This window comes from Montipora capricornis, chromosome 3 (genome assembly GCF_036669925.1).
Source record: "Montipora capricornis isolate CH-2021 chromosome 3, ASM3666992v2, whole genome shotgun sequence".
In the NCBI taxonomy this organism is placed as follows: domain Eukaryota; kingdom Metazoa; phylum Cnidaria; class Anthozoa; order Scleractinia; family Acroporidae; genus Montipora; species Montipora capricornis.
The window spans coordinates 46,873,189-46,885,688 of NC_090885.1; the positions used below are offsets into that span (position 1 = coordinate 46,873,189).

The 12,500-nt window shown below is 39.5% G+C and overlaps 1 protein-coding gene across 5 annotated transcripts in view; it reads right to left on the reverse strand.

Annotated features, from left to right (window-relative positions):
• Nucleotides 1-12,500, reverse strand: part of LOC138043289 (centrosomal protein of 83 kDa-like) — a 229,491-nt gene that overhangs the window by 51,252 nt on the left and 165,739 nt on the right. For all 5 annotated transcript variants that reach the window (XR_011131224.1, XM_068889483.1, XM_068889484.1 and 2 more), the window contains one exon: nt 5,149-5,228. Coding sequence is in view for 4 of the 5 variants with exons in the window: in XM_068889483.1 (XP_068745584.1) it covers nt 5,149-5,228 (80 nt within the window). In the remaining variant the exon portion in view is untranslated. The remainder of the gene's footprint in view (nt 1-5,148; nt 5,229-12,500) is intronic.

Genomic DNA, 12,500 nt, shown 5'->3' on the forward strand with positions numbered 1-12,500 from the left:
CTAAACTCATGCTTAAGACAATGTTTGACACTTTAATAACATGTTATCACATCCGTCGGGGAGTTAAAGCCAGTCTGGACTTTTTGAAGAAGATATCAACAATTTGCAAAAGTCAGATGCAAAAATCACCGACACGGAGGGAGAGCTTGACACAATGAAAAGTCCGAGTACCAAGAGAATCAAAGCTGCAGTAAAAATATTTGCATCGATAAAATTCCAGAAGAAACTAAGGAATAGTGAAGAAGGCAGGGTTTGAGCCAGAGCTTGATAATAACAATAATAATAATAACAATAATAATAATAATAATAATAATAATAATAATAATTTTAAAACACTCATTAATAATTCATGAGCCTTACAGCCTATCAAAACACGGATAAACGTCACGTGTATGAGTTTTATATCCTGATAAAACACTCCTTGTTAGTATTCTTTATATAAAGAATACTAATAAGGCATAGCTTGTTTTTCTTGTATGCTAGTATTCACCTGTCACAATTTGAACCATTGTCATGAGTCCAGAGGGACACGCTCTTTGTGGAATGTTTTTTAAGCTGTTCAAAAAACTCGCAGCACATGTTTTATCCGGTCTAAAAACACTCAGCTAGGCCTCGTGTTTTTATCGCTCTTGATATTATTTGTTCCAACTGAAAGTAAGCCAAGTTCAGAGCACTAAAGTACATACAGAGAAGTATGGTAAATACTTGTCAAGTTGTCTGGCGGACTGCAGGACAGTTCAGTGTATATCTGAACAAGCAAATTTCCTTAGTGGTTTAATTTTGAGTTTGAGTTTATCAACTGTGAAACCAACATGGTGATTAATGGAATGCCAGAGCGACTTCTGCGGATAAACGGAAGGAAATGTAAAAGTGAGTGTAAAAAGCAGGTCCAGTTACTGGTAAACTCGGAAAATCCACCGCGTTTTGAGAATGGGAGAAGGAAAGGTTATAAGCAGATCACGAGAGAGTTATGGGAAGAGAAGGGCTATGGTTATCTGAATCTTTCGGAGCAGAATTTAAGGGACCAAGCGGCAAAATTGGAGAAAACAGTAGGGAACGCTGAACAGAAAATAAGTGAAAGTGTTGGAACAAGAAAGTGTGGAAGAAACGAAGAATCTGTCAAGTGTTTTCAGAATGCAATGCAGGAGACCAGGATTTGCATTTGAAAGAAAGTAGACCTATTCCGGATGAACAGGCTAATACTCTCAGCACAGAGGCATGCAAGCTTTTAGAATCATCGGCCCATATTTACACTCAAATTCATCGTGGGAAGGTGATTTTAGAAATCGTACTATTGATACATGAACAAAAGGAAAGCCAATAAGCAGCGACATTGAAAATATTAACAAGGTGATAATAAAGTTAATGAAACAATGCAAAAGTATCCCCAAAGGACAATCCATTTAGCTATCTTTAGATTGCTAACTGTGTGCTTTATTCTGTTGTCACTGCATTTCTTTTGTACAAGGGATGGAAAAAACAAGGGTCAAATAGAGCAAAAGATCAAAGTGGAAAACAGTTTATGAGGAAAAGGCGGGATGCATTTGGAAAAAGATTTCAATCGCCAAAGCGGAAACCAATCGCTTGAAAGAAAACAGAAAAGTGACGAACAGAGGGAAAAGGAACAGAGAGATCCTACAAAGGGACTGCAAAGTGTTATCCACAGCTTCACTTGTGAACTACATGGAACGACAGAAATGTGCGTTGAGGTAGTTAAAGAGAACTTTGGGTAGAAAAAAGAAAAAGGAAAAAGCAAGGGTTATAAATCAACAGAAGATGATGCTGGGCAAGTGTATGCTAATATGAGAGCCAAGAACGAAGATTGCGACCGTCCTAAGTATGAAGGAGTTGGCGGAAACACTTGTGAAGAGGAGGGAGAGAGGTTTGGTAGTATTCAGGAGGCGAGTTCGTTTTGGAGAGGATTGTGGGAACGAGAGAGGACTGGGACTAGTCAGGCTGTATGGCTGGACGAGGTGAGGCATGCAATCTTTAGTAAGGTCCCGCCACCAATGGATGAGGATTGGACACTAGAAACCGCTGAAGCAGTAGGTGTGTTGAAAAGAAAGAAGAACTGGAGTGCCCCGGGGCCAGATAGGTTGGTCAATTTTTGGTGGAAGCGTGCGCATGTCCTACACGAGGGTGTGGGTCAGTCATTTGAAGCGATCTCGAGAATCGATGATAAGTTGAAGGAAAACGTCATTAATACGAAAAGACCACTCACTTGTCTAAATAATTCTTACCAGTGGTTTACTTCTTGTTTGCTTGGTTCTACAGATCAGCATCTTAAAGAGCATGGTTTGATGGAAGGGTCACAGAGGGGCGCTAAGAAGGGCAGCAGTGGAACGGTAGTTAATCTATTGATTGATAGGGTGGTGACACTGGACTGTCTGAGAAGAAGAATGAAGGGGTAGTTTCTAAAGAAACTGTAGTGCTCCGTCGGTGGGGAAGTAGTATACAAAAATTTGGTTTATCAACGGAGTTGATAATGTAAATTGACCACCGTACAGAGATTCTAAAAGCTGACGTTTCGAGCGTTAGCCCTTCGTCAGAGCGAATCGAGGGATTATGGGTTACGTGTAGTTTTTATAGTAGAGTAGGAGCTACGCTATTGGTGGTAACAAGTTTTGCATCGTGAGCACGCGCATTTTAAAGTGCCGGGTTGCTCGTTGGTTTTGAGCGCTCACGATGCAAAACTTGTCTTTTCATTGTTAACACTAGCAAGATATCGGGACCTAAGCGATCTGTTAAGATCACCGATCGTTTCACATGTACCTCTGCAAATGCCATTTATTGCATAACCTGTAAGTTATGCAATAAATTATACATTGGTGAGACAGGTAGACGACTAGGTGACCGATTCCGCGAACACCTTCGCGATGTTGAGAAGAATGACAAGGATGCATCTAAGCCAGTCACTCGCCATTTTAATCTGCCTAACCACTCCAAAAAACACATGGCTATCTGCGGTCTTTCCCTACATCTAGGTACCACGGAAAGCCGCAAGAATCTGGAACAAAAACTTATCTTTCAAATCGGCACCCTTAATCCTCACGGTATTAACGAACGCTTTTCATTTAACTAATATATTCCTACTTTTCACGTTGCCATGTTACCACCAATAGCGTAGCTCCTACTCTACTATAAAAACTACACGTAACCCATAATCCCTCGATTCGCTCTGACGAAGGGCTAACGCTCGAAACGTCAGCTTTTAGAATCTCTGTACGGTGGTCAATTTACATTATCAACTCCGTTGATAAACCAAATTTTTGTCTGAGAAGAAGGCAGAATTTGAGTACGGCATGCATGTGACTCGGTAGATCAGTGGGATGATGGTGCTGCATAGGTTCTCAAAGTGGTTGTGTGAGGTGATCTGTAAGTTGTGTAAGAGCTGGAATACGAGAATCGTGGCTAACAAGTTGCATGGGCAGGAAGTTTCTGAACCGATTGTGTTTAAAAAGGGCTTACCACAGGGAGATGTGCTCTGCCCAACGCTGTCTACGATCTGTTTGAGCCCCGTTGCCTGGAAGACTGGCACCACCGAGGGATACAAGCTATCTAAACCAATCAGCGCCAGAGTAACTGATCTGTTGTACATTGATGATCTCAAGGTATTTGCCGCGTCCGAGAGCAAGTTAAACCGTGTTCTGGAGTCGATGCAAGCTTCTATGGAAGACATCGGATGGCAACGGAACCCAAGGAAATTCCCAGTTGTCGACATAAGGAGAGGGGTCCATTACCATAAGAGTTTTGGAAGAGATATAGTTGGAGAAAGGATACCAACTCTTGAGGAAGGCAGTCAGTACAAGTTTCTGGGTGTTCTTGAAACCCTAGTTCAGGAAGAGAAGATGGCACTTGAGCTTGCAGCAAAGGAGTACCTGCGCCGATTGTCAGTCGGCTGGTCCAGTCCCCTCTCAGACTATAACCAGGTTGTGGCATCTAATCAATTTGCCCTGCTTGTGTTGGGTTACCTAATGTGGAGTCTCTGGGGCATACATGTAGATCGTTAGTCAAAGATGCTGCAAAGCTTGCAGTTTCAAGAAATCTGATTGGTTTGCAGTAACTGAGCATTATGTGTGATCCAAACAAAACAAAATAGCCGACGTAAACTCTCGTTTCGCCAGCATTTCTGAATCGGAAATTTTGAGAATACAAGATGATGCTGTGCTATAGAATAGAAAGAAGGCCACAAAATTTGGCTTGCAAGTTTTCGACAGTAATAGAAGACTCCATACAAACAGTGCTTGCCTTCGTTTTTCTGGACAATTATTGCTTAAAATTAAACAACCTTCACACCAACAATTTGTTTCGCTCAGATTAATTCTATTTTGTAGAGCTGGTTTGCCCAGCAAAACGAATTTTTTACTGAAATCGACGCCATAAAAAAGATCTTTAAGAAAGTTCTACATGACTGCAAGGAAACAAGACAGGTCATATTACAACAAAGCAACGCTGACCTCTATTAGAGTCGCCATTTCACAACTGCACCTTCAATTTCCATTTCAAATAAACTTCTAAAACTCTGATCGAGTAATGAAAGTGTTTTAACAAGGAGACTTTTGATTTGATTTTTGATTTGTGTTAAATAACCATTTTGCTGTTTGTGACGAGGATTTTAACGCAGGTTGTTTAGATTTGCCACGTGTGAAGCTAGATTATAAAGTCTGGAAATATGTTATATTGGTATACTTTTCCTAAAGCATCGTGAGTGTATGCATGGTGCTTTTCTGATTTAAGTTATGAACCTAAAAGAGTCCATGGATGCCACTGATGCCACTGTGACACGTCTTCTCTCCAATCTTCAGCTAAGTCAAAACCCGAAAGCGCCATTGCCACTATCTCCTCAAGGATACATGTTACAATGCTTATGGATGACTTTGACAAAATGTCACTAGCATTTATCACAAAATGTCTGATTTATAGTCATTCGTCAATTTCTTGAGTACTATATTCCAAAAGGTCTAATACAGTCTGTACTATCATTTTTCCTGTAAGCTTTATGGGCTAGGGATTAGGATGGAACCCTGTATCAAGTCTCACACACACACACATAGGGGCATACGTTTTTCAGACACACCAGTGTTAAATCATATGAAAGCTCAAATTCGTGAGTTTTGTGGGACTAAAATGCTTGCTGTGTTTCCTTACTGATTTCTTCGTTAAGTAGCTCCAGTGACGCTTTCAGCCTTTCATTAGTTGCCAGCAGTTGTTGCTCATTGCTCAAAAAGCTGCAAAAACAAAAACCACGCTCTTAAATTGTATATACATGCAAATAGGGCCTTTGCAGGCATTGATCATGTGATAAACTCCACAATAGATAGGCATACAGACCAGACATTCCTTGAAAAGAATATGAGGTTTAGCAGACTGTTTGCACCTTTATTCACAATCACAAAGACCCTTTTTTACAGATCTTCACCTGTAGTTTGTACCCTTAATTTGTACTCACTCCTGTACATTTCATTATCAAAGCAAGGCCACATGTTGCATACAAGTTCATTTTCGTGATTTGAGAACATGGTTTGCATTCTTAGATGATTAAAGTGATTTGATCTTATTAATCTTGTTTATGTTCACCATGTCAAATGAAACAGGTACAATCTTACATTTCTGCAACGTTTAAGTGTGCAGAGTTGGTAAGCAGATACATTACAAGGAACACTCCTGGTCTTTAAGAAACGGTCCAGATAAGAACGATAGCAACAACGGCAACGAACATGTTGGAATTCAATTGGTATGCAAAACGGTGATAACTTTTCTATTGTCTGTACTTACTTCTGATTGGCTTAAACAGCAAAAGTTAACAAAACTTCATAAAAGCAGTATTATATTCATCCTTACTTTCCAACCACCTTCCATCTTTCATCTGGTCTCAGTTTAAATGAATTCTACAGAAATCGTATGTGGGGAACATGTAAAATTGTAAACGTTTCTTGGCTTTTGTTTTCAACTCTTGTGATTGGTCAAAATCTTTTAACACAAAAAAACACCCTTTCAAAGTGGGCTGTAAATGAATTTTATTCCGTTAACGGCTTTCCTGTAGGTTTATGCATTCTCTGTGTAAAAATGATAACGTTCCTATGTGGGGAAAGCCCCGTTGCCGCATAACAAAGGAAATTGCTATCCATCTTACACGAGCATTTTTAGGCCACCATTCTCTATATCACCAATAAGAGCAGTGCGCTTTATCTTGTCATTTCCTTTCCAGATAAAGCCATAAAACAGTTTGTTCACATCTTTAACAGGATCTTCTGAGACTGAGATTAATGAGGCCTTATACATAAATTTGGGGATAGCAAACGTTTTAACAATTTGAATTCTGCCAAGTAGTGTGAGACCTCGCCAACTCCACATATTAAGAGTTTCTTCAATGGAATAGAATTGAAATTTGAATTCCTTCTCGTTGTCTTATGATAATCAAAATAGATTCCTAATATTCCATTCAATGTGAACGTTTTGAGATAAAATTCTTCTTGTACTAAATTTTGCGGCCCAATTGCAAATAGTTCAGTAGTGTCATCATTTACGCATAGACCGGAAAATCTTGAAAATAATTTAACAATTAAAAATAGGTGCAAATAAGAAAGCCTGTCTCTTAAAAAACATCATCAGCAAAAAGGGTTAATTTTATTTCCTCACTATTGATTACTAAGTCCTGGATATTATGATTTTGTCTAATGTAACATGCAAGTATTTCCAAAGATAGAATGAAGAGCAGAGGGGAAAGCGGATCACCTTGTCTGACTCCACAGCTAACACAGAAAAAATTGGTGGTGAAACCATTGTTTAACACACAACTTGATAGATTTGTATAAAATGTCCGGATCCATTGCAGAAAATACGTTCTGAAATTAAACTTTGACCAGGAAAATTTGGTTAAGGGAGTCAAAAGTCTTATTTCTTTCCTTTATTTCTCTTTTCATATTCTAAAATATCATCAATTGTTAATACTGTGTCAAAAATTAATCTTCCTTTAATAAACGCATTTTGGCTGTGATGAACAAGGAAGGGTAAAATTGATTCCAACCTCACAGCCATTGCTTTAGATGCAATTTTGACATGCATGTTTATTAATGAGATTGTCTTTCTTTTCAATTAGCGTAATCATTGCTTGTGTTTGGGAGGTGGACAATTCACCATGGCGATGTGCGAAATTTAGGCATTCAACGAGGCATTTTCCAACAAGAGGCCAGAATGCTAGATAAAACTCAACGGTTAAACCATCATTTCCAGGTGTTTCATTTTTCTTAAAAGTTTTTAAGGTGATGAAACATTCACTGATAGTAAGTTGTTTGTCTATTGAATCACATTGTTCATCTGTTAATTTACTCGTATTCACTGTACTGAGAAAACGTTCAATTAAATTTTCGTCCGAGTGGTCGACCTTCTTATCATACAGGTTTGCATAAAAGAAATGAATTTCATTTAGAATGTCTTTAGGATTTGTCGTACTTTTGTCATTTCCTGTGTTTAGTTTTCTTATGCAGCTTTTCTTTTTTCGAGAGTTCTCCAAGTTCAAGAAACATTTATTACTTTTTTCGCCGTATTCATACCAGTGGCGGAGATCTAACCCGAAGGTCGTGGGTTCAATTCCCACCCTAGTTTTTCTCTGTCCTTGTATGGGCCCATGTCCATCAGTAGGGCTAACGCTCACATGGTTCATATGGGATAGAAATCTAGCACTTCACATTACACTCTATTCAGTTAACTCTGTTTAAAATATAAGTGCTACACAGCCAACGCTTGTATAAACGTAACCTTTCCTTGTACTTGTACATGTTCATTGCTGTGACTTTAACATCTTCAGTTCCCAGGGCCTGCTCCCGTCTGACCTTGTAGCTCAGTCGGTAGAGCGGCAGAGATCTAAGCCGAAGGTCATGGGTTCAATTCCCACCCTGGTCAGAGTTTCTGTCCTTGTGTGGGCCCATTTCCATTAGTAGGGCTAACGCTCACAACTCATATGGGATGGAAATCTAGCACTTCACATTACAAAAATTTGGTTTTATCAACGGAGTTGATAATGTAAATTGGCCACCGTACAGAGATTCTGAAAGCTGACGTTTCGAGCGTTAGCCCTTCGTCAGAGCGAATCGAGGGATTATGGGTTACGTGTAGTTTTTATAGTAGAGTAGGAGCTACGCTATTGGTGGTAACATGGCAACGTGAAAAATAGGAATATATTAGTTAAATGAAAAGCGTTCGTTAATACCGTGAGGATTAAGGGTGCCGATTTGAAAGATGAACTTTTGTTCCAGATTTTTGCGGCTTTCCGTGGTACCTAGATGTAGGGAAAGGCCGCAGATAGCCATGTGTTTTTTGGAGTGGTTAGGCAGATTAAAATGGCGAGCGACTGGCTTGGATGCATCCTTGTCATTCTTCTCAACATCGCGAAGGTGTTCGCGGAATCGGTCACCTAGTCGTCTACCTGTCTCACCAATGTATAATTTATTGCATAACGTGCAGGTTATGCAATAAATGACATTTGCGGAGGTACATGTGAAACGATCGGTGATCTTAACAGATCGTTTAGGTCCCGTTATCTTGCTAGTGTTAACAATGAAAAGACAAGTTTTGCATCGTGAGCGCGCGCATTTGAAAGTGCCGGGTTGCTCGTTAGTTTTGAGCGCGCTTCTAACTAAAAAGTTGCCTACATTTTTGTCGCGTTTGAATGAAATAACTGGAGGTTGCAAAAAGATTCTTCCAGTCTCGGGATCATTTTGGAGTAATTTAAAATTACTAAGAATGATGCTTTTGACTGCGTGATTATGAGGATGGAAAGTGAGGGTGAATGGAATTCTGTCATTCTTATCTTTTTGTGACGTTTGTAGTGATGACTGTCGATCAAATTGTTGGGCGCGATGATGGCCCGCTTTGACCACAGAGACAGGATAGCCACGTTTTTCGAAGAACTGGCACATCTCCTCTGATTTGCTGGAAAAATCGGAGTCATCACTACATAGACGTCGAAGTCTAAGAAATTGAGAATAAGGGATGGAGTTCTTGACATGTGATGGATGTGACGATGAATACAACAAATAACTGTGTGAATCCGTAGGTTTGTAGTGCACACTAGTACATAGCACGTTGCCTCTAATAGAAACTTTGATATCTAGAAAAGCCAATGAAGTTTCCGAAATTTCCCAGGTATATTTAAGAGCCGGATGAAAAGAGTTGACGGAGGTTATAAATTGATCGAGTTCTTCTCTGCTGGATGAAATAGCGCCGATGCAGTCGTCGATGTAACGGCCGTAGAGTTCAGGTTTGGGGCCGTTGTACTGATTAAAAAATTGGTGTTCAACATATCCTACAAAAAGATTGGCATAGCTAGGTCCCATTCTTGTGCCCATCGCTACACCATTAATTTGTTTGTAATAGTTGCCGGCGAATGAAAAACAATTAAGCGTTAAAACTAGTTCGGCAAGGCGGAGGAGCGTTTCCGAGCTAGGTTCTTTGACAGTGCGTTGATCGAAAAAGTGTTTAAGTGCTTGAAGACCTTCGCTATTAGGAATGACTGTGTATAGAGATGTAATGTCCATGGTGAAAATAAGTTTGTCTTGGCCGGAGAAATTGAAATCGCGGAAAATTTGTAGTGCGTGTGTACTGTCTTTAATGTATGTTGGCAAAGATTTGACGATAGGCGTCATAATCCTGTCTAAGTAGCTAGAAATGAGTTCGGTGGGGCAACTACAGGCAGAAACGATAGGGCGACCTGGGTTGTTGGGTTTGTGAATTTTAGGCAAGAAGTAAATGCACGAAGTTCTAGGGGTGTTGATGATGAGATTAGTGGCAGTGTCCGGTAATTCTTGATTAACTATAAGATTTTGAATGGTGTCTTTGACAACTTTTTGATTTTTGGAAGTGAGATCTTTAGGGATTTTGGCATAAAACGAGGTATCCGAAAGTTGCCGCAAAGCTTCTTTTTGGTAAAGGTCGGACCGCCAAACAACTACCGCGCCGCCTTTGTCGGCCGATTTGACAACTATGTCGTTGCGTTTACTAAGATTTTTAAGCGCCGCCCACTCTTCCGAGGAAAGGTTGGAAAATTTAGTGTTGCGATTGAATTTAAGTTTGTGAATGTCGTGACGGCATTTTTTGGTGAAAAAATCTAAAGAGGCAAATTGTCCCTCTGGGGGAGTCCATTTGGATTTGCGAACCAGAAGTGTTTCAAAAATATCTTTATTAGAAGTGTCCGAATCATCCTCTTTGTCGTGAAAAAAGGCTTTTAACTGAACGCGGCGAAGGAATTTTTCGACATCTTGCTTAATAGAAAATTCGTTGGTGCGTTTGGTAATAGGGACAAAATTTAGGCCCTTACTGAGAACAGATTTCTCTGGGTCAGTAAGCGGGAGATTTTCTGGAATTGTAATTACGGTATTATGGCTATGCAATGTAGTGTTGTCGGTAATTTGCGGACCTATTAATTGTTGAAGTTTTAGAGTCTTGGTTTGGTGTAAATGGTCAAACAGTCCAGAATTAAGTTGTCGGATTTTAGCGCGAATCGATTGTACTAAAATTGCTGGACAATTATACATTGGTGAGACAGGAAGACGACTAGGTGACCGATTCCGCGAACACCTTCGCGATGTTGAGAAGAATGACAAGGATGCATCCAAGCCAGTCGCTCGCCATTTTAATCTGCCTAACCACTCCAAAAAACACATGGCTATCTGCGGCCTTTCCCTACATCTAGGTACCACGGAAAGCCGCAAAAATCTGGAACAAAAGTTCATCTTTCAAATCGGCACCCTTAATCCTCACGGTATTAACGAACGCTTTTCATTTAACTAATATATTCCTATTTTTCACGTTGCCATGTTACCACCAATAGCGTAGCTCCTACTCTACTATAAAAACTACACGTAACCCATAATCCCTCGATTCGCTCTGACGAAGGGCTAACGCTCGAAACGTCAGCTTTCAGAATCTCTGTACGGTGGCCAATTTACATTATCAACTCCGTTGATAAAACCAAATTTTTGTATACTACTTCCCCACCGACGCAGCACCACAGTTTCTTTAGAAACTACCCCTTCACTTCACATTACACTCTATTCAGTTAACTCTGTTTAAAATATAAGTGCTACACGTTTGTATAAACGTAACCTTTCCTTATTTTTAGACAACCAGAGAAAGAGCGCCTTTCGCTTCAATCTCAAAAGCTCCAAATCCCCGAGCATTGAGTGATAACAATCCAAAATTTACATTGCACTTCACGAATTAGACTAATTAAGTTCCAAAGAATAACTTTTACCTTGCTCCTTTGTACGAGAAAACAATGTGAAGGACTTATGTGCGACGAAAATTAGAATGTGGTGATAAAGCCTCCCAAATAGTAAGAACCGAACAATGACAAAAAACAACAGTATTGAAAACATATATGAAAGAAACACTGAAAAAGGTATTGAAATAGCAGCCAGCATAAGCTGTTAATTAAGCTACCAACAGAAAAGGTCTTGCAACTAGAATTGCAAATAGAGACAGCATAAATTAACTTTGTGGCTCCATCACAATTCAAAAAGGGAAGAGAGATAAGAAAAACATAGTCTGAGTGGCAAGCCTAAGCAGAAAATAATCTGCCATCAATAAACAGTTTATCGGGTTCGCCCTACTAAAGTAGGCCGACTTGCCCGCCTTCTTTGCAGCAAAAAACCTTCTTTCTTCCATCAACAATTTCTTTATATCACTGGCGTCGTCGATGCGTAGCTCTGACTGTACATTACAAATACAAAACAACACTGAGACAGTTAACATCTGACCTTCAAAGTTTGAAATTGTACTTTAATTAAGTCCTCGTTCTCAATCATTACATAACATAATCAGGTGTGTGACCTAAAAAAGAACTGTGACGACCAATGATACTATAATCAAGGCATCCTTGCAACCCTGAATCAATTGCAACAGCTGGGGCAATTTCGTTGATGGCACAAGAGGTGCCAGATGTTTGAAAGAAAATAGCCAACTTCAAACTGAAAATCATTTCTTGTTAATTTTAAGTAAAATGCTGTATTTAAAAAAAGTGAAAAAATTTAAAGTAATAAGGGGTTTGAAGGACTTCAAAAACTTGGACTGCGTGTTAATAAGATAACAGTGAACCGAAAAGTTTGTGAAGAATTCAATAACTACAAAAAACTGGAGTTTGCAATTGAGAAAAAAAAGGTACTGAATTCGAACTTGACCATATTAATAGAATGAAAACAGTCTAGGAAATCAAGATTTTATGCACCTCCTCTCACCAAATTTCTCCGTAATCCTCATTCAAAAATAAAATTAAAGGAAACGAAATTAACACTGACAATATTAACCTCTTTTAGACAGACAGGTATTTGTGATGCTGAAAAGGCCGATGTCAATGCTTGAACATCTCTGGCCTGTGCAAGAGAAATACGAAAATTAATTCGCAATGGTAAATGAGAAGCAGAACACAAGAAGATGACTAGTACCTTCCCTTGCATGCAAGTGGTCTTCTTCCTGACTTTTTTCTCGTAAGTGGGATCTTCAAA